At 46.5% G+C, this 24,063-nt stretch overlaps 6 protein-coding genes across 6 annotated transcripts; 5 read left to right on the top strand and 1 right to left on the bottom strand.

The window, feature by feature from the left end:
* Positions 1–1,294: 1,294 nt before the first annotated feature.
* AOL_s00004g184 (uncharacterized protein) lies at positions 1,295–2,819 on the top strand (the record flags this gene model as incomplete). The annotated part of the gene is made up of 2 exons (XM_011118834.1): positions 1,295–1,306; positions 1,608–2,819. 2 exons carry the CDS (start codon positions 1,295–1,297, stop codon positions 2,817–2,819), a joined length of 1,224 nt encoding a protein of 407 aa, XP_011117136.1.
* Positions 2,820–4,564: 1,745 nt separating this feature from the next.
* Positions 4,565–8,100, top strand: AOL_s00004g183 (uncharacterized protein; the record flags this gene model as incomplete). The annotated part of the gene is made up of 7 exons (XM_011118833.1): positions 4,565–4,999; positions 5,105–5,299; positions 5,446–6,122; positions 6,209–6,904; positions 6,993–7,120; positions 7,213–7,905; positions 8,000–8,100. The coding sequence occupies 7 exons, from the start codon at positions 4,565–4,567 to the stop codon at positions 8,098–8,100; spliced, it is 2,925 nt and encodes a 974-aa protein (XP_011117135.1).
* Positions 8,101–9,566: 1,466 nt separating this feature from the next.
* Positions 9,567–11,987, top strand: AOL_s00004g182 (uncharacterized protein; the record flags this gene model as incomplete). Its single annotated transcript, XM_011118832.1, has 3 exons — positions 9,567–10,558; positions 10,642–10,766; positions 10,843–11,987. The coding sequence occupies 3 exons, from the start codon at positions 9,567–9,569 to the stop codon at positions 11,985–11,987; spliced, it is 2,262 nt and encodes a 753-aa protein (XP_011117134.1).
* A 1,056-nt stretch (positions 11,988–13,043) lies between these two features.
* AOL_s00004g181 (uncharacterized protein) lies at positions 13,044–15,053 on the top strand (the record flags this gene model as incomplete). The annotated part of the gene is made up of 2 exons (XM_011118831.1): positions 13,044–14,412; positions 14,476–15,053. 2 exons carry the CDS (start codon positions 13,044–13,046, stop codon positions 15,051–15,053), a joined length of 1,947 nt encoding a protein of 648 aa, XP_011117133.1.
* A 1,587-nt stretch (positions 15,054–16,640) lies between these two features.
* AOL_s00004g180 (uncharacterized protein) lies at positions 16,641–17,795 on the top strand (the record flags this gene model as incomplete). Its single annotated transcript, XM_011118830.1, has 1 exon — positions 16,641–17,795. The coding sequence occupies one exon, from the start codon at positions 16,641–16,643 to the stop codon at positions 17,793–17,795; it is 1,155 nt and encodes a 384-aa protein (XP_011117132.1).
* Positions 17,796–21,188: 3,393 nt separating this feature from the next.
* On the bottom strand, positions 21,189–21,812 carry AOL_s00004g179 (uncharacterized protein; the record flags this gene model as incomplete). Its single annotated transcript, XM_011118829.1, has 1 exon — positions 21,189–21,812. One exon carries the CDS (start codon positions 21,810–21,812, stop codon positions 21,189–21,191), a length of 624 nt encoding a protein of 207 aa, XP_011117131.1.
* Between the last annotated feature and the right edge of the window lie 2,251 nt (positions 21,813–24,063).

Below are 24,063 nucleotides of genomic sequence, written 5' to 3'. Positions count from 1 at the left end.
ATAGCTTCCCGTGGTAGCCTCTTTTGGCCATTTTTCGGGTTGACTGATGCCTAATAATCTGAAGCAACAGTTGATTGAAATAATATGAAAACGATCCGATCCGATCCGATTCATGGCTACTGTACTGATAGCGATCGTGATGGTAATAGTTCCCATAGGATGTATCCTCGCTAATGGAGGGAAACATGTAAATATTTTCGACTGAGGAGAGGAGGGCCTGAGGCTCGTCCCGATTGGCGAACTGGTGAGCCTGATGGCCAAGTGTTTGAGGGGCCCTCATCATTGGTGTCCTTCGTAGTATGGATTGGGTAATGTGAATTGTAGACTGGTGAGAATCCCTCATTGTCGAATTACCCAATTCGGATGGAATAGTTTGGAAACGCAGAACAACCTGAACAATGGAAGAGTTAGGGCTATTCACCGACGGTTTAGGGTCTTCACCGACGTTTTTGGGTCTTCACCAAGCCTGCAAAATAGTTTCCCTCAAAGTCCCCCATCGGGTATATAATCATGTCCACCCCCACCTCTTGACCCGGGTCTCCTCTCACTCCCCACCATTTTCCCGCTCTCGGCAGGTACAGCCCCCTCTTTGATCTCGTGATCTCTCGTCCAAACTTCTCCGAGTTGAAGTATCACCTCTCGTTTCTTCCTCTTCCACCTACTGTCTTCTCTCTCACTTCTATCCTTCTCCGTATCTGTCTCACTTCTATCCTTCTCTGTCTCTGTCCCACATCCATCCACCTCTTCTCTCTCTCATTTCTGTCATACTCTGTCTCTCACTTCCGTCTTTCTCACTTCTCTCTCGCTCTCATCATCTCATCTCTTTCTCTCTCCTCCTTTCGTCCTCTTCTCATCCTAGTATTCTTGCTCTATCCTCTTCTTCCTCCGAAGCTTCACATCGAACTTCCATCTTCAAAGTAGTTCAGTCTTGTATCTTCGTCCTCTCGTAAGCATTGATTGCTTCACATCGTCTATCACTTGAGATAATCCTGTCGAACCAACTTGTGTGCATCTTAGCTGAGCTCTCTCACTCTTCAAGTCATCTCTCTTCTGCTTCTCCCCGCTTTTGTTCTTCTCCGAAGTCGACTCTTGCCTAAGTCGCATCACAGCCTGTGAGCCATCACACCGATTGGTTGGTTCATCATCTTTCTTCCATTCTCATTGACATCACGTCATCCTCAATCGCCTGCTTCTTTGCTTGGTCGTTCACGCCGTCATCGTCGTCGACCACAGCATTCATTGACTTCCTTCCTGTGTTCGTCCTCGAGTGTCTTGACACGTCCTATCCCTCACAATGTCTTTCTTGGTAAGCATAATACTCCATTGTACTTCATTTTCCTCCTTTCCCATCCTCTCTTTCATTCTAGCCACGAAGTCCACCCTCTTCCTTCTCGGTTGTTGAGACTTGTTCTGGTCGAGTTGGTTGGCTGCTTTGTAGTGGTTTGAGGTGTGTTGTTTGTCAGAAATGCAACAACAGCCCGGTCTGCCAACTTGCAACTAGCTAGCGCTAGAGCCAAATTGTGGCTTTTGAATTTCTCACTTGTCCAATACCGCCCATTAATACTTCCTTGCCAGGCCATTAGCTAACAGTAAATCATCAAACAAAGAATGAACAGGATCAAGAGTTTGACTTCGGGTTTGCGGATTTCGGGTTCGGTGATGCAGCTGAACCTAGCGCACAAACCCAAGTTGTCCAGGGCTCGAACTCCCAGCTACAGTTCCTGCCAGTAGCCCCGGCTCCGGCTCCAGTTCCAGCTCCGGCTATACTGATACAAGCCAATGAGGAGATGGCTTCGGCTGACGATTGGGAAAATCCGAATCCAAGTCATAGGTTCAGCCCATATGGACCATTTAACTTTAGCCCAATAATTCCCCAGGGGACGAGCAGCCACCCAGAGTCTGTCAAGAGACGAAAGATCATTGGGAAGAAGCTAGGGTTGGCTGCCGGCCTCTTTCGGGCCAAGGAATCCGGTCGATCACGAAAACGGCATCGCAAAGATGCCATCAAAAAGACGAAGGCGTACGAGAAGGCAGATAGCGCCGAAAAGGAGAGACTGTTGGCGGAAGCCGACAAAACAAGTGCACGGGAGCTGGAAGCCACGATTGCGGCCTGCATTGAGGCCTGGAACAAGTTGTCTCCAGAGGCCCAGCAGGAGCTCATGGCGGTGAAGTCTGCCCCAGATGCCGAAGTCGTTGCAGCTCCACAAATTGTGGAAGCTGAGGTAGTCCGACCGATTGTAGTCAGGACTGGGGCCACTAATGCCCCGAGAACGGCCGCAGTTGGTGGCCCGAGAGTAGTCCCTGTCGATTTAAAGACAGGCTCTCGAGGGCCCCAACTGTGGCTCCCTGTCGACATGAGAGATGTTGACCCTGGGCTCATAGCTTCGGCTAGAGCCAAGGCCATGCCGTTTGCTTCGGCGACGGCTGGCCGAAAGAGATCTGCTGCGGAAATGGGCAGCACTGCACCCATCTCACCTTCGCGGGTAGTCGCCTGTGCGGATGAGATTCCGGTTGAGGCTCCCCTTCCTCGTAAGAGGAAGTGTGATGCCGAGACCGTCGAGTCCCAGACGCCGGGACGGTCCTGCCGCCCTCACAAGGCTCCTAAGCTTTCGGAAAAGCGAGCCGCCAGTGCCATTCGATACATTATGAGATCGATGGCTGGCAAGGCAGGGGCTACGGGGACGGTCATTCCCCCGGGCCCCTTGGAGCAGTTGAGGGATCAGGACCTCAACGCGGAGGCTGAGTGGGATGCTGCCCAGTTCATGAAGCATCCGACATTTAAGAAGTGGGCGCAAGCCCAAAAGAACAAGAAGCATTAGAGCTGCGCTCCGTTCTTCCTCCCCTTTTTTTTCATGGTTTTTTTTTGGGTAAAGGAAAAAAACATCATTGATGAGATATTTGAACCTGTTCCCCTTGTTGGTTTTGAATATGATACCCGGAACTGGCGTACACAAGATTTTGGCTTTGTGGTTTTGGCTTTCGGCCTCGTTTTTTTTTTCCATCGATGTATATAACGACAACAGAATTGCCTGCGATTGTCTGGTGGTTAGTTATATAGATAGACAGTACCACTGCCGGTCTAGGTCCTGGTTAATGAATGCATTTTTTGTTCGATGAGATAAAACGTTCCTTTTTCGTATACGCATACTAACAGCTAATATTATAATTAATATAAAGTAGATCGCACTGTACTGGCGACCTGTATTCACGGTGTTCTATGATATAAATCCATTATAGGACGCAGGAGACGGGATTGATATAATATTTGTACAACTGTAGGAGAGAAAGTTCAAACCTACGTGAGCCCACATTCTTCTAGCCTACCATGAGAATCTAGGCTTCCAAGATGCCTCCCTTTGTGACGTTTGGGAACGATCGAGATCACTTGCAAGTATCATGCCGCTTGAAGACCCTGCTAACATGTTGCCAATCATTTGTGACTCTGGGAACGACATGTCAACATTAGCTCTCGAGATATAATTATAAAAAAGCAAAGATATAACAAATTGTAAGCCTAAGTACCCAGATCTATAGATCCAATGTATTTGGGGAAAAAAGAACAGAACTATGCATGCATGGCATGGACTATTACCGTCTAATGTGTAGACTCTTTCCCGGACGGCGTATTAGTTGCAAACACCTACACAGCTGGCGCTATAGCGAGATCGATCGCCCAGGCCAGATTACAGTTCGAATTTATAAACAAACGACGCTTCATAACTGTATGGCAAGCTTAACATCTGGGTTGATTATAATAATATATGAAGCAGAGAGCCTTAAAGTCATAACTTAATGTGCTTTTATCATAACTTTTAATCTATCGATATTGATATCGAACTCGAATTCCTCACCTAAGCTGCATACTAGAGTAAGCTTGTCAATATTCCAACAAACGAAAAAGGTGTTGGCGTTGGAAATCTGCCTTGAAAAACGACTTGGTGTAGGTGAACTTAAGGCACATCGTCGGAAGGATCTAAGCTAATCCGCTAGCGAGCGACATCGATATGCATAGCTTCCCGCCATTAAATAGGACAACTGATAAATTAAGCTACATAAGGAAGTTACTCAATTATTCTTATTGGATAGTATTTCATTTCGATACAACAAGAAAATTTCGGTCTTTATTAAGCAATCCAAGCCAGGTTTTGAACCAATCATACTCGTCGAGAAGCTAGCGCCAAGACTGTGGTGTGGTACCGAATTCGGTCGTCTTGCTAGGAATTGCTAGGAACTGGGGATGCGCAAGCATAAGGCTGTGTGAGGCTCGGTATAATCATGTCTGCACTGGTACCTTGGGTGCCCACTGGAGGATTTGGGTTTAAATATCAGCATGGGAGCCGCATTGGAACGGTGTTATTTGATCTTGATATTTCTTAACTTGCAGCCAATTTTTTCGAGTTTCTTCGAAGTGTCCTTCCAACCAATACAAAGAAACCAGGGTTAACGGGTTAGAACCACCAGCTTTTGTTAATTAATCGAAGTCGTCATACGTATATATATATATATATATATACGATTGGAAAAACCGCCTCCGCAGTTGGTTTGCTGTAAGACGACGACAAGAATGCAAACGTCCGAAGAAGGCAAATATTTAAATTTATCGTCTGGCTACAACTCCGCGGGTGTACTGGAGAGTATTGGAAATGGAAACGAATCTCATGACTTGAACAAGACCCCATGGCCGATAAAGTTTTCTACTGAGCAGGACTGGTCTCCAGCTACAACGTCCAATGAGGCATTCCAAACATCAACTTTCAGGTTTAACGGACAGTTTCATTTCGAATACGACACACCATCTTACTCCCCGGACAGTCTTGATAGCTTTCATCCTGGTCAGAGACAACCTGATCAGCATCTTCTTCAAAATATTAATACCACAACCGGCAGTTTCGAATATCCTCACAGTATACCTACTTGGCAACTCATGTCTTTGTCTAATTCTGGAACAGAAGCGATTTTAAATTGTTGCGAAACTTTTGACCAAGGTGTGGAAGACGTTGTACGTACAGATGTATTATCATGCGCAAGTTTAATTAACTAAGAAGGACTGGACAGTCTGCGGGATATCAAGGGTGCATGGCTAACAATATGTGGCTTTTGATAGTCATTAAACACTCCGAGCCAGGAAAGTTCTAGCCCTGGGACAGGACTAACGTCACAGCCGTCTAAGTTATTTCTCGAGGATCACCGTGGAATCTATCTCGACTCCACAGGACTTTTGACACCACCTACTTCAGGGGAGCTGCACCGGGTCCCGGACAGCAAAATGAGATCTCGCGCTCAGCAGCGACGAGCTAAGGTATTATACCGGCGTGTAGGTAAGCGAGGTAGGGAAAAGGTAGGGATCTTCCAATTAATTGTAGAATTTGAAATTTTTCTCACGTCTAAGGGTTAAACGTACGGTATTTGGTGATAGGAGTTGAGCTGACATTGCATGATTCTTAGACACCAATTCGTTTGGGGAAACCAGGCAACGATTGTGTTTTCACGCCGCCGGGTTCTCATAACGACGATAGGTTTGAATTATCCCAAGAGCTGATCAAGCGGCTTCCCTCACCCAGACCCACAAAGAGGAATATTATGTCGGATCCTCTCGAGTCAAATCATCTCGCATGCCAAACTTATGAACAATGCGAATATACCAAATCTGAAGATATACAAAAAAAGAACGAGAAAGTTAGAGAAGAGGACTCGCACTTGGGACCTTCGAGTGTAACCACCCAGAAAACATCGAGTTCGAACGGCTCGTCATTAAACCACTTGGTAAATACCAACTCGGAGGGTTCATATAGCTCATTAAATGTTTCGTACGATTACACCGCGACTGCTTATTCCGTTTATGATTCACCAGCGAAATGGAACCTAGCTTCGCTAGCACCTAACCCAAGATTCGCGAACACGCGCCATCTACTCCACAAGCTGAAACTCCAATATGATGATGAGACAGCTGGAGGAACGGCAGAACTGCCCCCAAACCTGTTATACGGACGTGAATATCCGCCATCTACTACAAACACTGAAGGAGAATTATCTCCTTACATGGATCTAGTTGATACTGTCCCCGTAGTCAAGGAAACAAATCCTCTTCACCCTCAGGAACTGTTTGGGGCTGGGCCGTCACGGTAAGTGCTTTAGTTTCCGCTAAATCTTTTTATAAGCTTGAGAGTTTCAAGGTGTTTTTTTTTAACACTCGAGCATTATATACTAGTCATCGCCCCTACCCATACCCTTTTATTATCGACGAGGGATATCAAAGTTTGCAACCGAGTGAAGTGCTTTCTTGCACATACGAAGACTCACGGATCGGGGACATAGATACCCCGCCCCCAAGACCGCCACCTGATCCAGAAACCAGCCTTTCCGAGCCACCAGAAGTATCTGATCCCATATATGAAATAAAGCTACCCCCTTCCACAGAGGAAGATGATTCTGGCTATCAAGAAGAAAAGGCTGTGAAGGTAGCAGCTCTATACATCTTGATTCAGTACTTTCTGCTTCGCGAATATCATCTGAAATCGCAATCAGCCTCTACGACGCCGTTTTCTAGACCGCCTTCTTCAGCTGAGAACTACCCGGATTCCCAATCTGAGCAATGTGATGATTTAGAAGATCAAGGAGACAGCGGAAGAAAATGTGACGGCTATACAGAGAGCTCTGCAGAGACCGCTGGGATTGAGAGTCGACAAACGCAAGAATCCCGTGTAAATCCGCACAAGCGAAAGAGGGACGACCAAGAAGAGGGGGGTAGAGAGGATGAAGGTGATCAAGGACCGAACAAGAAAAGAAGCAAAAACGTCGACCTAAACTCACTTGGCTCTCGTCTTGCCTGCCCGTTTGCAAAGGGGAAGCCTTCAAGCCATTTAGCATGTGCGCTGATTGGACGACAAGACCTAGCAGGTGTCAAGTGAGTACCGACAAATACGATGTTGCCACAATGTGGGCATTGAATGCCGGATATCGGTACAAATATTAACACGCAAATATATTTATAGGGAGCACCTAAAACGCAACCACTTTGAGAAGAAGCTTCCTCCAGAAATTCGCGCTTGTAGAAGATGGGATCAAGTCTTCCGCGTGTGTATCACAGATTGGGACGACCGCAATCCCATCCCTAGTCCCTGTAAGTCCACGTTCGAAAAAATTACGCCTCGAACTTAAGTTCAAAGAAAGGATATGAATTTGCTGACCGGGAATATTCTGTACATCGTTTAGATCTTAGTATCGGCTTTGAAATTCTCCGGCCTGTTATTGGTTTACCGTTACCGGTGGCGGAAAACCTAACAGTTGGTTGTGAAACACCCCGGCAGACTGGTATAAATAGCATGACCCATGGCAATACTACGAGCCCAACGGCGGGACAGGCTTTCAGTGGGACTACTATAGCGCCCCATGCTCCCTCGACGGTAAACCAACCGCCGGCCGGTGAAGGGCTCGAAGGCATCGTACAAGCAGAAAACCCATACTTTCCCCAACCACTCTCCGGAGAACCCCAAAATTCAATAGCTGTCGGTGATACATCCGTCCAAAACAATCCAGAGCTACCATATCAGCCGAATCTAGCAGGCCAGTTTGAATTCCCTCGAGAATTCAGCGAATGGGTGAAGCCTAGGGCAGATCCACATATATCATGGCCACCAGGTCCTGAGTTAGCAGAAGCGTTTGATGGTGTACCGCAATATCTTTTAGGCAACTATGGCATTGACATGAACCTTGCACCCGCGGATCTCTACCCAGTGTTAAAAACTGAATTGAATATTCCCCCTACCCTTTCATCACACTATGGCACAGCACCTAGTACCGCCCCTCCAAGAGCCGCATTCCCTCCAACGCCAAACCCAGGGATCAACACGTCTGCATCATTTGTGTCGCCGAATTCCTCAGCGTATACTCCGAGCCTTACGCAGAGTATGTCTAGTGTACCGACGGTAACAGCAATTTCTACGCCATCAGCGCCTAGAAACGAACCAATTGGCAATCGATATACCCTTTTGGTAGCTAGGAAGCACCCTATATCTGGCTCTACGGAGCCCCATGGGCCTAAACAGTTTGACTTTGACAGCTATGAGACCTTCCTCCAGTTTTTCGAGCCCTGGATATTAGCTACATTTATAGATCCGCCGTTTTCTTGGGAAACAATGGAATTTCTGGGGGCTAATCCTGAAATCACCTCAAGGCTTTCAGATATAAATCAGGTTTTGATGGATATACGGATGCACCATTCTCGGTATCGGACAACGGAAGCGACGCTGTTGCTAGTTTCGAAAGATAAGGGGAAACAAAAAGCATAGCCTTATTGCAATATATAGGGGAAATGTGCGGAATATGAAGGATTGAGTAGGAGGCGTAGTTGCAGGTACCTACATATGTACATACAAGCATGAGCTATCTAGTGCTGCGCAGCTGCTTGTATCGCGGATATAAGCTCCTCGTTTACCACGGTCGGCTCGCAAGATGATATCCACTTTGATCGGATAAAACATGTTTTATCATGATATCGATACATACTGATACCAGGTACCAAGATCTTGCACCCTCGGGCTGTGACAAATATGCCGAAGAAAGGCAAACGAAACATGTTAGCCTCTATGTTTATGCAGGATTCAAGCTTGGGCGATGATACAGCCGCACCCACTTCGTAAGCAACGTCACAATGCATTGTCCGTGCACTCTATTCTTCCAATCACAGAGTTCAGCTTTCATGATATGAATAGTGGGGCGGGTTTGCCCAATAAGCATAGTCAGTCTTGTATGCAGGGTTTGCTCAGCAGCTCTAGCAAGCTGCTATTCCTATCTAACCGTCGCAACTCGCTATTCGAGCATCGCAGTCAACTGTGAAGGGCAAAGGGGGGGTTAACAACAAAACCAAGAAACTTGATGAGGGGCTACAATCATGGGATTCTCTTTGCTCTATAAGTACTGCTGACACCCCGAGACCCCTCCTGAAAGCTACCTTTTTTTTAGTATCCCTTCTCCTTTGGACAATTTCCCCACAATCATTGCGGAAAAAAAAACCCTGATACTAGCTTTGTCCCATAAACCAGAGCTGAGACCTCAGTAGGACGCTGTGAAAGGAGCGATAGGTCAACTGGTTTGTGAGGCAAGGCGCGTATTTGCATTCATTATCACTATTCGATTCTACCGCCCGGTTTTGCGGTGCGTTTGTCACCAATCCCGATTGCGACCATTCGACTCGACTTCTCCAACTTTCAAGCGTTGGAGAATTCGAAAAACCCAGTTCTGCCTAAGCTACGAAACGTCAACGCCACCAGGGCTATAATAAACCAAGAAAGAAATTTAGGTTTCTGGAAAACCTCGAACCTCGTATTTCAACAATCCCAGGTAACAAAAATAATAATTCGAACATCTCGAATATTCGAATAACCTCCAAAATGTTCAATGTGTCAGACAATCTGGGTTGCATGTCTCATCAGCGAGAAATCCGACATTTGTAAGATGTCAGTTCGTTGGTCGAGGTCAGGGCAGGCATTCAGTGAGTTTGAACATATTCGGAGCAAGGTTCTAACATTTGATCTGGTCAGCTCACAGGAACAGAACTGTACAACGATATGATAATCTTGGCTTCACGATCGCCTGTACCCCGTTGGGGGGCTTTTACTCAAAATATTAATGGACCCTTTACTCTGGATACCGGACATGGTCCTAAGGTTTCTGGCTTTCCTTATGAGGACGTTGTAATATCTTCGAAAACAAACACGACTTTCGCCAGAACTCTTGGAAATATTCCGGACAGTATTGGATATGGATTGATCCCACTTGGTTCCTCATTGGTCTCTAAAACTGGACTTTACAACAACATCAGTAAAAAAGGAACTCCAGGAACTCTCTACTCTTCCCATGACATGGGTCTTCCCCACCGCCACAGATCTATCCATAAACAAGGAGATATAGGACCTCTGCTTCCTGTAGAACTGGCTCTCATCATCTTACAAGGTTCCGATCCCATGTACACCGAAAGGTATGCATTGAATCACAAACTTGTTAAGCCCTGCTTCCGTGGAAATCCTTGCCGAGGTCCTGGAAATTCTTTTTGGGGCCATGGACTCTCTATAAAGGCAAACTATAGCAACTCCTTCAACCAATTTATCAAGGAGCCGTCTAGGACTAGGACCAAAAGGTACTCCAGGAACTGGATTGCCGGAAGACCCATGCCTATGGGCCTGAGTTTCATACCTTTGAACTCTAGACTCTGGCATCATTTGCCAAAATATGTAGATTTATGTGGTGATCCAGAGCCTGGCAGAATGTATCCGGAAGGATCTTCTAAGATATATGATAACCAAAGAAAAAAGAGTTCGGGTAGTGCAAGTGGTTATGTAAGAGATAAAGGAAGAGAAGACTACAAGCGGAAGCGAGTTGTAGACGAGGATGAGGAAAATGAAGATGCCAACCCACCACCCTCCAAACGAGTTGATAGGAATAGCCCGGAACCACAGCCTTTGCGGCTTGCACTCGCTTGTCCGTTTGCAAAAGCGGATGTCGACAAGAACGAACATGCGTATTGTTTATTTATACGGAGGAAAAACTTGTCTGGGATCAAGTAAGAACGGTTTTCCAATTGAATGGTTTTCTACACTATACTTTATAGCCTAGCTGAAAACTGACGAATATTTCTAACGGCAGAGAGCATCTCAAGCGGAATCATTTTGGGAATAAATTACCTGTTGACGTCAGAGCAGCGAAAACTTGGGATGACGTATTCGACATTTGTAATCCACATTGGCACCCAACAGAGCGTCCAAGCCCATGTGAGTTCTCATGTTACAATCAATCTAGAAGCTAGGAGTAAAGATAAATTTCTAGAGTTCTGACTGAATGAATCAGACTTCGAGACTGGGTCTAGGAGATCTCTAGCTAGCTCTTCTAGGTCGGTTGCTAGTTCTGTCAAATCAAATCAGCCAGACGAGATTTTGACACCTGCGCCGTTCGAGAATCAGAAAGTGCCTATGCACAATGAGCTTGAACTTTGTCCCTCCCCCCTCAGTGGAGATTGCACATCTCCCATGTCTCGAAATATAGCTACATCCAATGTTCACCCAAACCACTGTTACCATCACTTTGAAGCTCAATCATCAACTAGCCGCGCCCACGATTCAAAACGAGCATCACTTTCAACTCAGGTGGAACAGGGGATGGAGGCATCATCATGGTCAATAGCGACCACAGAAAATGACTTCGAGCAAAGAATCCCCCTGGAGTCTCGGCATATGCTAGACCCGAATTGGTTTTCTACAAGTTCCACTCTCGAAGGGCACAATCAACACGCATTCTTCCCTGATGATTTTGGGATTGCAAGCCGGGATACATCAGAAAATATCCAAGTTCCAATGCCTTCAAACTCCTTGATCACTAGTTCAAACCATTCCTTCGATAATCCCACAACCGTGAATCCCTCCCATCTCTTTTTTCGTCAAGACCTCCAAGACGAAGGCTCGCTCCCTTGGTCGAGGAATAACCCAGTCTCGCAGGAAGCGGAGACTATCAAGCGTACGGCTCCCGTTCATGCTTCTATTTTAAATAGAACCCAGGAGCATCCGCCATATTCTTCAAATACTACAGGGCTCCCGGTACAGCCAACTCCAGAACCCGAAGTAGAAGATTTGAAGGAAATGAATCAGTCGAATCCATATACATCAAAGGGGAAGCAATACCTTCTCATCGTCACGAGGTTGCCACAGAATGCAGGCTCCAAAGAACCAAGGCGTGCACATAGATTCAATTTTGAGAATCTTCACGAGTTCCAGGCCCGGTTTGAAGCCTGGCTTCGAGACGAATTTACCGACCCTCCATTCTGCTGGAACAAGATGATGCTTTTCAACAATTTAGAGAAAGCAAGACTGGAAAACGTCAAGGAAGTCGCTGAAAACTTAGAGCACACGTTTATTCAGTACCGTTCATCCGATGCATCTTTGTATCTTGTTTCCAGGAATTCTCACCCGCACCCCCCTCGCCCTGTTGCACTACATTGACACAATTACAATGTATGCAATAGAGGCAATTTTTGAACGACAGTAACAAACTTCACCTACAGCGTAGCTGTATGCTACAACCATTTACCTCAATTATTTAGACCCCCCCTCCCCCCATCCCTCTGGACCTATTTGAATCGTCATTCCAGTATGCTTTGACGATTAACATGTCGGATTCAGATTGGATTATCCACACCCCATGCTTTAGAATGCTTTTTGAATAGATACTTCGGACTGCTCTTAAGATCTTGGACAAACGTTTTGGTTCTAGTTCTTTTATCATTGTCATTCTTCAAAAAATAAGCATTGTATTTCTTTCTTATGTATACAAATTTTGATTGCAGATAGACGCTAGCTTTGGGAGTAGTTGATTCGGAGCTAGCCGTTGTAGAAATATGAAAACCTGTCGTATGCATCTAGTATGCACAATTAATCATACAACCGTTATTCTAGCCTCGAGGCTACCGTTATTCATCCAAATATGCAAATGTAATTTTGATTCACGCACAGAAAATAAAGCCTTTGGCCATTCGACCGTTAAATCCGTAACCATCCAGGTCAATAAATTTATAAAGTATTAGGGAGCAGAGACCCCAGCCGTAACCGGATTTTGGGTCGTCCAGAGAAAAGAGTTGATTCTTGACGTACCGGTCCACCGTCATGATCCATGAATTCCAAGCCCACGACCTGCCGACAACACAACCCAACTGGTGATGATGTTGTGAATGACGGTGACACAAAACCAAGAACTCCAACCTGCAGACTCGCGCGCCCCAGACAGCAATCAAGACGTCGATCAACAGGCCGTAAGAAGTACTTAGTCTCAAGGTATGAACCCGTCCCGCCTTTCTCTTCCGATTCTTTCTTCTTTATCAAACTACAAGAACCAAGGCAGCGTCGTGAAGTCGGCCCAGGTCCTCTCATCCACAACCATTCACATCCCCAACTGCATTTCGGCAAAGCCGAGGCCCAATGTCTCGAGACATTAGCCCTTTTCAAAAATATCCTTTTACTTATCTCTGTATTCGGAAGTCGGATGCATCTTTTTACTAACCGATGACACACCAGCAGATTTTAGCATTGCTAATATCGCAGAGCGTAACTGCGGATAAACCGATCTTTTGTTGGCGGGATTCGGGGAAGCTGTCGCATGCGGAGACCCCTGAACGACCGCGCTCCCAGAAACATCGCAACATCGCTGAAATACGTGGACCGAACGCCGGTGCAAATGATTCAGGTCGTGAAGGCCAGCTTTATCCAAAAGTAACTTCCGACCCTGCAGACATACCCCTGCAAGCCGGTGCGATCGAGTTATCGACGTCATACCCTAACACCGTTATGGAAGACAAGGGAGCCAAGAACCCAGAGAGTTCTGCCCAACAAGGGCAAGGGTCCAATGAAGAACCTCAAGATCCAGTATCCGCAGGTAGCTCTTCTAGGCTCTTGTTGCTTCCGTCAGAGATCCTGCATCAAATCCTCTTATATCTCCCTGCCATTTCGCTCTACGCCATCTCGCTGACGTGCCACTCTCTTCAAACACACTCGTTCACTGATGCGCTCTGGGAGAACATCGTGAACTCACCAGATCTTCCTTCTCCCCATCCTTATCTTTCATACCGCTCCCTTCATCATGCTCTTGCACCTCACCTCTACCTTAAACGAAAAATCTTTATCGGGGATCGCCAGTATTTTGGATCGCTCCTTGCTTCCAAGTATATGCCAATATCTGGTACACTCGAAGCCTTTAGTTTTACAGGGACGCCGTCTCGCGACACAGCCGAATTTTCAACATGGTCCTATAATCCGGACGTCATCATTTCCCCTTTTAATCCGAAAGTAAATATTCGGGAAGAACCCGAGCTCAAAATTTCACCAAACTCCAAGGCTTCAGCAGACGGGGAAATACCAGTTTCGCGACGGGGAATCCTAGCAACATACTTCCGAGCCGAAGCAATATTCCAGCGTGATGTCTACTCCCAAATGGCTGTTTGGCCCCCATCAACGATTCCTGCCAAAACTAGGGTCCGAAACGAAAGCCCTAGCGGGTTTAAGAGCGGTGCAAACTCAAAACAGAGAGGCCCGTTTATGAGGCTCCCAAGTAATATCAGTATTAACGGAACATCTCTATCTGTCGGTGGTTTCAATGATGTCACGGGAGCTGCAATTGACAGAAGTGCCTTTATCGTACCACAAACCAAAACCACGCCAACCGAAGATGAAAAGTGGAAAGCCGAAGAGATAAGACAAAGGAGTGGACACTTAAGCGAGACTGCTTTTCGTCTAAGGAGATGGGCGGTTTTAGGAGATACTTCGGGTGACTTTGAAAACCGCTTCCGAATGGGAGAAAGGGTGGAAACTTTCGCAGAATTGGATGAAGAGCTATGGACACCAACTCCAGAGTATCCGTATAGAGGAGTTTGGGTCGGTGAGTTGTTTGTCCTGCAATCTTGGATATATTTTTCCATTGTGGACTAACGTATTTAAACAGGTGACTACGGTCCGCACGGAGCGGAATTTCTACTTTTTCACCAGCCTACAACAAGCAGCTCACAGAAGCGCCTTGAAGTTATCAAGCTAACTGGGGACCCCAATGTTCCTCGCGGCGAATACACACTCATTGTTGATGATCTGTCTCAGCCAATAAGGATAGCAGATGAAGAAGAAGTCGAATGGCCGGGTGCTAAGGTTTACTCCGCACGTGGCCGTGTTGCGGAACACGAATTCGTGGACGATAAATTCATCAATGTTCATATGATCCTGCCCGTCCCAGAAGTTGATTGGCAAGAGGCGCAGGCGCAAAAGGAAGGGACACCAACTCCATCTGATAAAAGTACTAGCGATGCCGACGAACGAGGGAGGAATGACGATATTGGGGAAGGATGGGGGGTTGGAAGCCATGAAAGAGGGGTTCTGGGTGGACGCAACAAGCGATTGAGTGGCACGAAACAGGCTGTGAAACTTCTAGATCAGCCATGGGTTCCAAATCGAGTAGCTGTTTATTGGCACGAGTTGAGTGAAGTAATTCATCTCTACTACAGGGTTGATGTTCATAAATTCCTGGATTAAGGGGGTCGAGGTGAGGATTAAAACTTATGATCCCTCGCTGGCCTTAGTTTGCTCCCCAAGAGGCGTTGGAAGAAAGACTTTAAGTGAGCACACAATGTATGTACCATAGACAATCGTTCATTTTCAAGCTGTCTCTTAATATAGATGGTGGTCACGATGCCACACTCTCTTGCGGCTTAATTTAAGCAGTTCTTACTTAAGGAAAATTTTCCATATATAAATAATTACGCGTTCCCATGCTTGAGCCTTTCAGAGTCCTGATACGAGGCCGGCGCCAAGCCGTGATATAATGCCAAACCTTACAAAAATACAACATACACACAACACACCCTTGCAGTCGTCACCGAGCTCGCTCGAGTCACACAAATAACTGGTGAGTACACGAAATAGATCTGAGTATCGCCGCTTCAAGTTTAACTTCGGAACGTTAATTCGTTTTTTTTTCAATGTTCCATGTACTGTAGTGTCATCTTGCTACGCTGAAGACAATGGCTCAAGTATGGTAGATTTGTTTTGTGTCCTCACTTTTGACATCAAATTAATCCTAATCTCGTGTCATGTTTTAGCAAACACATGTAGCATATAAAAGGCTATATAGTACCTTTCATAGTGATGATCTTGAGAACTGGTCAGACTAGACTTTGCTTTATGTGATAGTATTAGACGTTAAGATTTTAGTCGTGGACCGGTCTCGTACCTAAATCTTTAGATACACGAGGGCTGTAAACTACATATATGGCTCCTAGAAGTATACGTAACGTATATACAGCCACGTTCCTTCACTATCTTTCAGCAACCCGAGCAAGTATCTAGTAACAGAATACAAGACTGTTGATTTGCAATAGTACCCGAGATCTCTAGTTTATCGAAATTACACTGTCACGGTGTAGAGAGAGACCATCATTTCCTAGTATCATTAAGACCTCTCAAGTTACTGAGATATCAAAGGAGCTCTAGGAAGCTTTGATATCTATGCTCGTTGTTTATCTCAGGCTGTAGTTTAACATATGTATTTTCTATTCACTGATCTCTGGAGTCAGTGCTGCTGAGTTGAGACTGCTCACTCAACCCTAAAACTAGGACTTCTCCTTCTCATCCCATTCTTCCTTCTTCCTCTCTGACAACACCATCCTCACCAGCTTCCAATTCTTCCTGCAGATCAGCTCACTATCAAAACCAAACCTTCCTACTCTAAAGACCACCCTGCCTCTCACGAGAAATACCAAGTAAGTACTCGATATCATCCTCCGTCTCGAGGTCTCTTCGTCTGCTAGGAATCATTATCTCTCGATTTTGGACGCGTCTTAGAAGATTTCTTGCAGTGTTTGAGCTCCTATTTGCAAAAATTTCCAGCGTTGCTGTCTTGAAAGCTCAGCAACGAGATTTCGATAGTCAGTAGCTGGCAACGATATTTCTCGTTACTAGTGTCGACGCATAGCTACATAATCTTCTTCCTCTTTAGCTACCCTTCTTCCTTTCTGCTTCATCTCGCTTCCTTCTCCAGTCTCTTGATCCCATCTCAGATACCTATCTCACCTACACACTTATCGTCTGAATTTCTGAACAGAAGCTTACATACCTTCCAGAATGCAACCATCTACAGTTACCATGGAAGATCCCACCACCGCCCCAGACTCCAGGCCAGCACCAACCAGTGGCTACTTGGCGGAGTGCGCAGCTGCCGTAGCTCCGGCAACGCCACTTGCAGTCGCAAGTGGTCGTTGGTCGGACTACGAGGACGAGGACGACGATTGGGTCCCTGAGATCCTTCTGCCGAAGCCGGCAGATACCCAATCACCACCCCAGCAAGCCGAGGAAGAAGACCCGGAGGAAGAAGAGATTCCGGACGATGGAATCTGGTACGACGAACGAGTCGGCCAGTACATGTACGGGGGGGAACCGATCTCCTATATCAACGGAGATCTGGTGACCCCCCAGGAATGGGTCCACAGCCAGTACTTTGAGGGTTACTGGCAGGAAAAGGTCACCAAGAGGGTGCACCTTTACTGCCAGAACCAGCTGGCCCTCGCCGTCCACTCTGACGGCCGAACAAGATGGCTCAACGATAACTACTACTGGGCCCGGCATCCGATGACGATGCCAATGAGCAAGTACGAACTCCTGACTTTGGAGTTCAACTCAGTGGCCGCAAATCCCACTCGGAGGGGTGGGTCTTCCATGGGGAAGACCGAGTGGGCGCGGGGAGCGGCGACACGGGTATTGCGCATCCCGGTCGTCGCACCCTGCGACACCCCTCCAGCCGAAGAGCCTGCCGCACCCGTCGTCGTCTCAGCCGACGATTCCACCCAACCAGCTACCGGGGGAGGAGAGGAGCAGGTAGAGGAGGAGATAAGCGAGGAGACCAGCCTCGCAGACTCTGAAGTGGTCGACGTTTGCGTCGCCCTTCATGACGTCGCGGGGCCCTCCGAGCCGGTCACCACCTCACCAGCCCCACCCCAAACCCACACAACCACCACTACACCTGCCGAAGTTCCCTCGCCGCGGCCGCCAGAGAGGCCGGTTTTGATGACGCCCTTGGAGTTCCTCATATCTAGAGGACTCCACCACCCCGCTCCCCCCCGCCGACGAGTTTTTGAAGGGCCGGTAAAGTCCCGGCTTCAGGGCCTTCGGCCGTCCTGGGCCTCAAAGCTGAGGTCTCCGGTAAGGTCATTAACGACGGCCTACCGGAAAGCCGGTGACAAGATCGCGAACAAGTTCGCAGTTTTCCTTGGCGCCTGGTAGGCGCTTGTTGTTCGTCTGTTCGTTCTTGTTCGTTTTCTTTTCTTTCTTTCTTTCTTTCTTTTCCTCCCCTATCACCCTCATGTCCCCTCTCTCCCTCATGTCTCCTTCTCACTCCTACCCCTATCTCTTCACCACGCCGCTTTATTTCGTTTTCGTTTGTTTCTTTGTATCTTTTTTTGTTTCGTTTTTTTTTTGCTGTTGTCTGTTTTTCCTGTATCATTTTTTGTTTAGTTGTATTTTTGTTTGATTTCGTTTCCTGTACATATATTTTTTTTATATCTTTTTAATGCATTTGTTTTTATGTTTCGTTAACTATTTTAGGGTCCTTCTCCTTCGTAGACTTTGCGTATTTAGCATTGAGACATGCACCACGTAAAACGGTCCGCTCTCTCATGTGCATATCGTGAATTTATAATGCCGATCATTAGGGACATCTAACAAGGCAGGGTGGGATAAGCTATTAAGCTTCCTTAGGTGCATAAATCTGAAAAAGTGCACATAATAGCCCCTTAGAACTTTTATTCATGAATCACCACGCAGTCTATAAGAAACATAAAGTGGCTATTGAATATCCTAATGCGCTACTAGCACTTAAGGTGGGCGGCCGACATGCATAGAGATGCCGCTAGTATCGTAGCTCCGGGTTACTAGCCTTGAATATACCGGGTTGCATGCGAAAGAAGCTTAAAAACTTTCTCGGAATGGTATACCGATACACACCGGTGGTATAACAACCATCCGTAGCTACGTAGACCTCCGAATTTCTCACGAAATTAAGCGTCGCCTGTTTTTTCTAGAGCACTTCAAATTCCCTTCAAGACATCTAACATGATTAATCAATCGTCAAATCTTTTTTTCATAGAAATATTATAGATATCAGCATTGATTTCGAGGCCATGCATACTTCGATAACGAGAATGTTTCAAGGTCTTCAGACAAGTATCAACTTGCGCGGAAAACACCCTGTTAAAGGGGAGTTTCTAAGGGTTGTAATTATCGCAATGCAACAGAGGGGTAATGCGAATGCATATAATGAACTGCACAACTGGAATTGTGGTTAGGTTTTCAGTGCCGCTTGTTCCGACCGACACCTTTGCTGTTGGAATATGCGTAGATGCACCAGTTGGTACTAGTCTACCGCCATGTTTTGTTTTCTGGGACCTGTTCAGGGTTGTGGCAAAAAAGTAATTCCGAACATCTGACGAGTACCCAGATCAATATTGATTCTCCAAATCGTTGGTGGATCACCTCGAGTCCGGAATTCGGTATACATGTATCCAAGACAGATGTAACTGATACTAGTAGATAGCCTAGCGCAAGCCACAATATCGTACGATCGATGATTTAGATCAACAACTCCACGATGGTCCAGACATGTCTCGCCCAAAGATATCCATCCACCCGTCGAGAAATTCAAGCACACACATTCCCATCTGTCAAATCGATCGGTGGTCGGACATCGACCCGAAAGCGATGTCAAAGACCTCTCTTCAAGGAAAGGCTCGGGTACGCCTCGCAGATATGGACGTGGTGGGATGCGGATGTTGTGTTGGAAATGTGGAGAACATTCGAACGAACATCTATCGGCGTCGCACAGACCCTTTTTTATTTGATTTTTTTAATTATTTCCGCTTTGGGACAATTGCCGAATCCAGGCGACGGCGTTGGTCTAAATGCGACGACAACGTGAAGGGTATAGTGCAATGCTCACGCTCGTGCTCGTACGTACCATGTATCAAATCGTGATGGCAGTGCAGCGCTGCAATGTTGGCTTATCGAATGGATTGCGAGATAAGTCACCGAGGAGATACATCTTCTCCACGAGCTTTGTAGCAATAAATTGCCAAATTACTTTTATTCTTTTTCTTATTTTCCTCCCAGCTAGCTTGGCCTGGCCTTGTCAACTTCTAGCCTCAAACCGACCCCGGAACCTTCCACCAGGGTTCCAACCAATTGGAACCACGCTCGCGTTCGGAATCGAAAGCGAAAGCAACTTGAGTGCAAAGGTCCTCCGCACTAAGCTTACAGACGGACAAGCTCCCGAAACCATTCCAGTCGAGATGGCTCACAGCAATTGACCAATTACAACAGCTGCCAACACGCCACCACTTCACAACACATCTCAACGCCTCTCAAATCTTTTCCAACGACATACGTAGTACGTACACGAGGCTGGTCGGACTCTTCCGAGTCGGTCATTAATAGCTCATTTCGCCTGGCCCCTGCTATAATATCCAACCCTTTAAGGTGGTGTGCAGTGCTCAGCAACAGGTTGGAAATTTGAAGGCGTGATGCTGCGCTGCTTATCTCTAGCTCTAGCTTTATTAACCGATTTCTCCCACACCCTCTCCTCTAACTATTATCCAACGCCGCGGCGATCGAGTGTAACAATAAATTGTGAGTTGTTATACCCATGCATCACATTTTCATGGTGGGCACACGAATGAAAAATAATAATAATCCTGGTAGTTAGTTATCTTTGCTTAGGTGTTGAAAAGAACGAATAAGAAATAATTGCTTAAATTCTATTAGAATATTTATAGAATTGTCTTTTTTTGTTCGGTAAAATAGATTGTTATTGTATCAAGTATTTCTTATTTTTGATCTTCTTCCAATTGAAGCTATTGAAAACATGAAAGTGCACCTTGTTGCCATACATGAAACGAAATTGCGAGATTGACAACGTGTGGAAATGACAGGTATAGGCTTTCTGCCAGAGTGCTTCCGTTCTTTCGACAGTTGACTCGTAAGCCAGACTGACATCCTTTGAACCTCTACTCGTAAGAAGTAAAGGATGGCAGTCTGGTTTACGAGACAACTCCCCCCCGGGAGCCCACTAGAAACAAATATTTTCGCTCCAAAAGTAAAAGAAAAAATAAAAAAATACCTTATTACATAATTGGGGGGAGATAAAAACCAATATAAACTGCTAGAAATACTAATAAAAAGGAAATAAAGAACCGTTCGCACGGTTATCCAAGGAATAAACTCCGTATAAAAAAACTCCAGAGGCTAAAAACTTGGCCAGGGCTTTTCTCCTCATGAAGAGGTTTTTATGTACAAGAAGGAGGGTATAGAATTGAATACGCACCAAGGGGGTAAAGATGAGCTACAAGACGGTGATTCAATGAGAAGACATCTCACTCGATGGGATCCAATAAACATGTGCGCGACCAGGGTAACTTGACGGGGTTGATAGAAAAGACATTACAAAGGAAAACGGACAGTGTTGACCTGAACATCGTCCCGAATGATGTGCTTGCAGTTGTGACTGATACATCTCGTACGTGTATCAATTTGGATGGACGAAGGTAATGTCGGAATGCTTGGAATTGTCGTCGTAGGACATTCCGTCGTAGGCGTCGTCGTCCCTGGACTGGACGATAACTTAGCTTAGGCCTCAACAGGCTCAGGAACTGGCTCCGGTTGACGCTTCTTGTTCTTTGGGCAAGAGTTGTAGGGGCACCACGTTGGTTCGGCTTCTGGTGCCGCAACTGGCTCTGGCTCTGGCGCCGCAATTGGTTCTGGGATGGGTTCTGGGATGGGTTGTGGCTCACGCTTCTTGTTCTTAGGGCAAGAGTTGTATGGGCACCAACCGGGTGATGCTTTTGGTGCTGCTTTTGGTTCTGGTGCTGCTTCTGGTGCTGGCGCTGGCTCTGGGATTGGTTTTGGAGCACGCTTCTTCATCTTCTTAGGGCAAGAGTTGTAGGGGCACCAAGTTGGCTCTGGCTCCGCAACTGGTTCTGGCGCTGGCTCTGGAATGGGGGCTGGTTCTGGCTCTGCTTCACGCTTCACTTTCTTGGGACAAGAATTGTAAGGGCACCAAGTTGGCTTTGGCTTTGGAGCTGGAGCTGGTTCTGCCTCCCTCTTCTTGTGAGGGCAGGAGTTGAATGGGCACCACTTGTGATTTGGAGCTGCCTCAGCAGCTGCGAGGGCGAGGGCCTCAGGATTAGCAGCTGGCAAAGCTAGAATTGGGGCTGCGAGGGCCGAGAAGAGGATGATAGACTTGATCTGCATTTTGGAGATGTTGGTAGGTCGGGTTTGCAGGTTACTTCAGTAGCTATAAGAAAATATCGAAGAGAGATGATTGTGCCTTGAGGCGATGAAATCTATAATAAAGATAATAGGATAGCTAGGAGACTCCTGCGTATTCGATCTTCACCGTCTTGAAGATTGATGAACCTGATGATAGAATAGAATGACGATCAGGGGGAAGTTGAGCTGACTTTATAGAAAAGCTCGCGTATGCTAGATCGTGGCCTCCTTGGACATGGGCACCCCTACGGTCATGGAATAGCTGCGGATAGTATTGTTGCACCTACCCTCCTCTTCCTCTAACGTGGGTCCCCTCGTGGCAAGTTTGGAAATATAGAATCTTCAGACAATTTGGATTAGTGCCACTCTAACTGCCAACCAATGCCTCAGGCCTTCTAACATGCTAGCATATGCTCCTGGGACAGATAATCCCTATCTTGCGGAATTGCCGTTTGAAGCGCTCAGCTGAGACTGTGTTCGTCTAGAGTTGCAATGCACTGGCCAAAGTTGCAAAAGGTAAAAGTAAAGTTATGCTTCCTTGGCACGAAGGGGGTTGCCGATGTTGGAATACGTACGGATGGAGTATTTTGGAATTAAGACTAAACCGTGCCAGGTCTTTAGTCCCGAACCCTGATTTTCTTGTGCCTCTTTGCCTTGTGCCGGAGCTATAGTGGACACTAAACCGTAATTTACGCGCCCAACATCCGTATTCATACTAATGTTGGATTATTTTGCCGTAGACAGTGTATAGTATATGATCTCATCGACTGGTCTCAAACCTACCAAAACTTAGCATCCGTTACACTAGCGAAGCGAATCCGAGCAGTTCCCGGTTGAGGACACCCACATGCTCGAAAGTCTCAGAAAAATCGACCGGTCCAATTGCTCCCGTAGTCGCGTGCCGTGCCCATGCCTCACCATCCCCTTCTCGAGCTCAAGAAATTAGGAGCGCATTGACGGAGGAAGAATTTCGACGCGCACATTGGATTTTTTTTTTTCTCTCCCTCGTCAATTAAATTTAATTCGCACCTCATCGAAAAAAAACAGCAGGTGACAGTGTAGGACTAGCGCTAAGCTGCTCAATGCTAGCGCGCCCATTGGTCTGGATGTTCGGTGTTGTCTGGGCTTGTGCTACCTTACCCTTGCTCCACCACTGACGACCCCGGTTACCCCAGATCAAGAAATTTTTCTTGAAGTCACGGGAAAGAATGTTTCAGAGCTCCTGACAGCATAACGACGAATCGGCAAATTGTTACTGTCTGGGAGCTGTATTAAAAGGAGCTCGGGCAGTCACTATAGGTTATCTTACAGGACGTTGGCCCCACTCCGCTGGTATCTTCCATTGGACATTTTATCGAAGTAGCCTTCCGAAGTCAATCCAAAAAGAACCACACAGAGGCGAGTGGTTAATCCGTACTTTGTGTTGGGCAGAACTATCTTTCAAATTTCACGACAATACAATGGCTATTAGTTCAACCCGATCTGACGGTGTCATGCGCTGGGGCCACGGTCTAGTGACGGATCCTAGAGCAGCCGGGGTAACAATGTAACTTCTGCCGATATCATATTATGAGTGAAGTAAATAATACTTTTGTTTCACGGTCTAACGCAATTCAATTGCAATTAGCACTAAAAGCCTTCGATATTTTTGGCGAAGGGGAAGTTCGGCAATGTTCTTGGAAGCAATATTGTTCTAGTGGGATCACTCACCACCCCGGTCTGAAGAATTCTGGGCTGCCGGTCCTGCCGGAAGGGGATAATTTCAACCTCAAAATACGAGATTAGACCCAAGTCAGCTGTGATCATCCCACACACCATGGCATTGTTCGTTGCAGAATGTTAGGCAGAGTTGGTTCGGGCAGGCCCTCCTTTGCGGCTGGCGCACGGCTCGGTTTTCAGGCGATTCCACTCAGCTATGAGGATAAGCGAACGAAGTGGCTGCACAAGGGTCCTGGGAAGGGTGGGAATAAAAAAAGACGCAGTGGAGCTGTGCAGAAGATCCTGCATCTGGCAAGTCGAATTCCATGGGTTTCAGGAGAGCAAAATTTCCTCGGTTTCGGTAGCACTACACTTTTTTTTATTATTATCTCTATTTATTTTTTATTTTTTATTTCGCCCTGTGTGTGTGTGTGCGATGGCTTGACAGGGATAATAAAATTTTCCTGCGATGAGATATTCGCTTCCACTGCATCTTATTATGCGTCGGCATGCATAGCGGTTTTTAGTTGTGGAA

This window comes from Orbilia oligospora (genome assembly GCF_000225545.1).
Source record: "Orbilia oligospora ATCC 24927 unplaced genomic scaffold scaffold00004, whole genome shotgun sequence".
NCBI lineage: Eukaryota > Fungi > Ascomycota > Orbiliomycetes > Orbiliales > Orbiliaceae > Orbilia > Orbilia oligospora.
The sequence above is the reverse complement of the archived record's forward strand: the minus strand, read 5'-3'. Positions and strand labels throughout refer to the sequence as shown.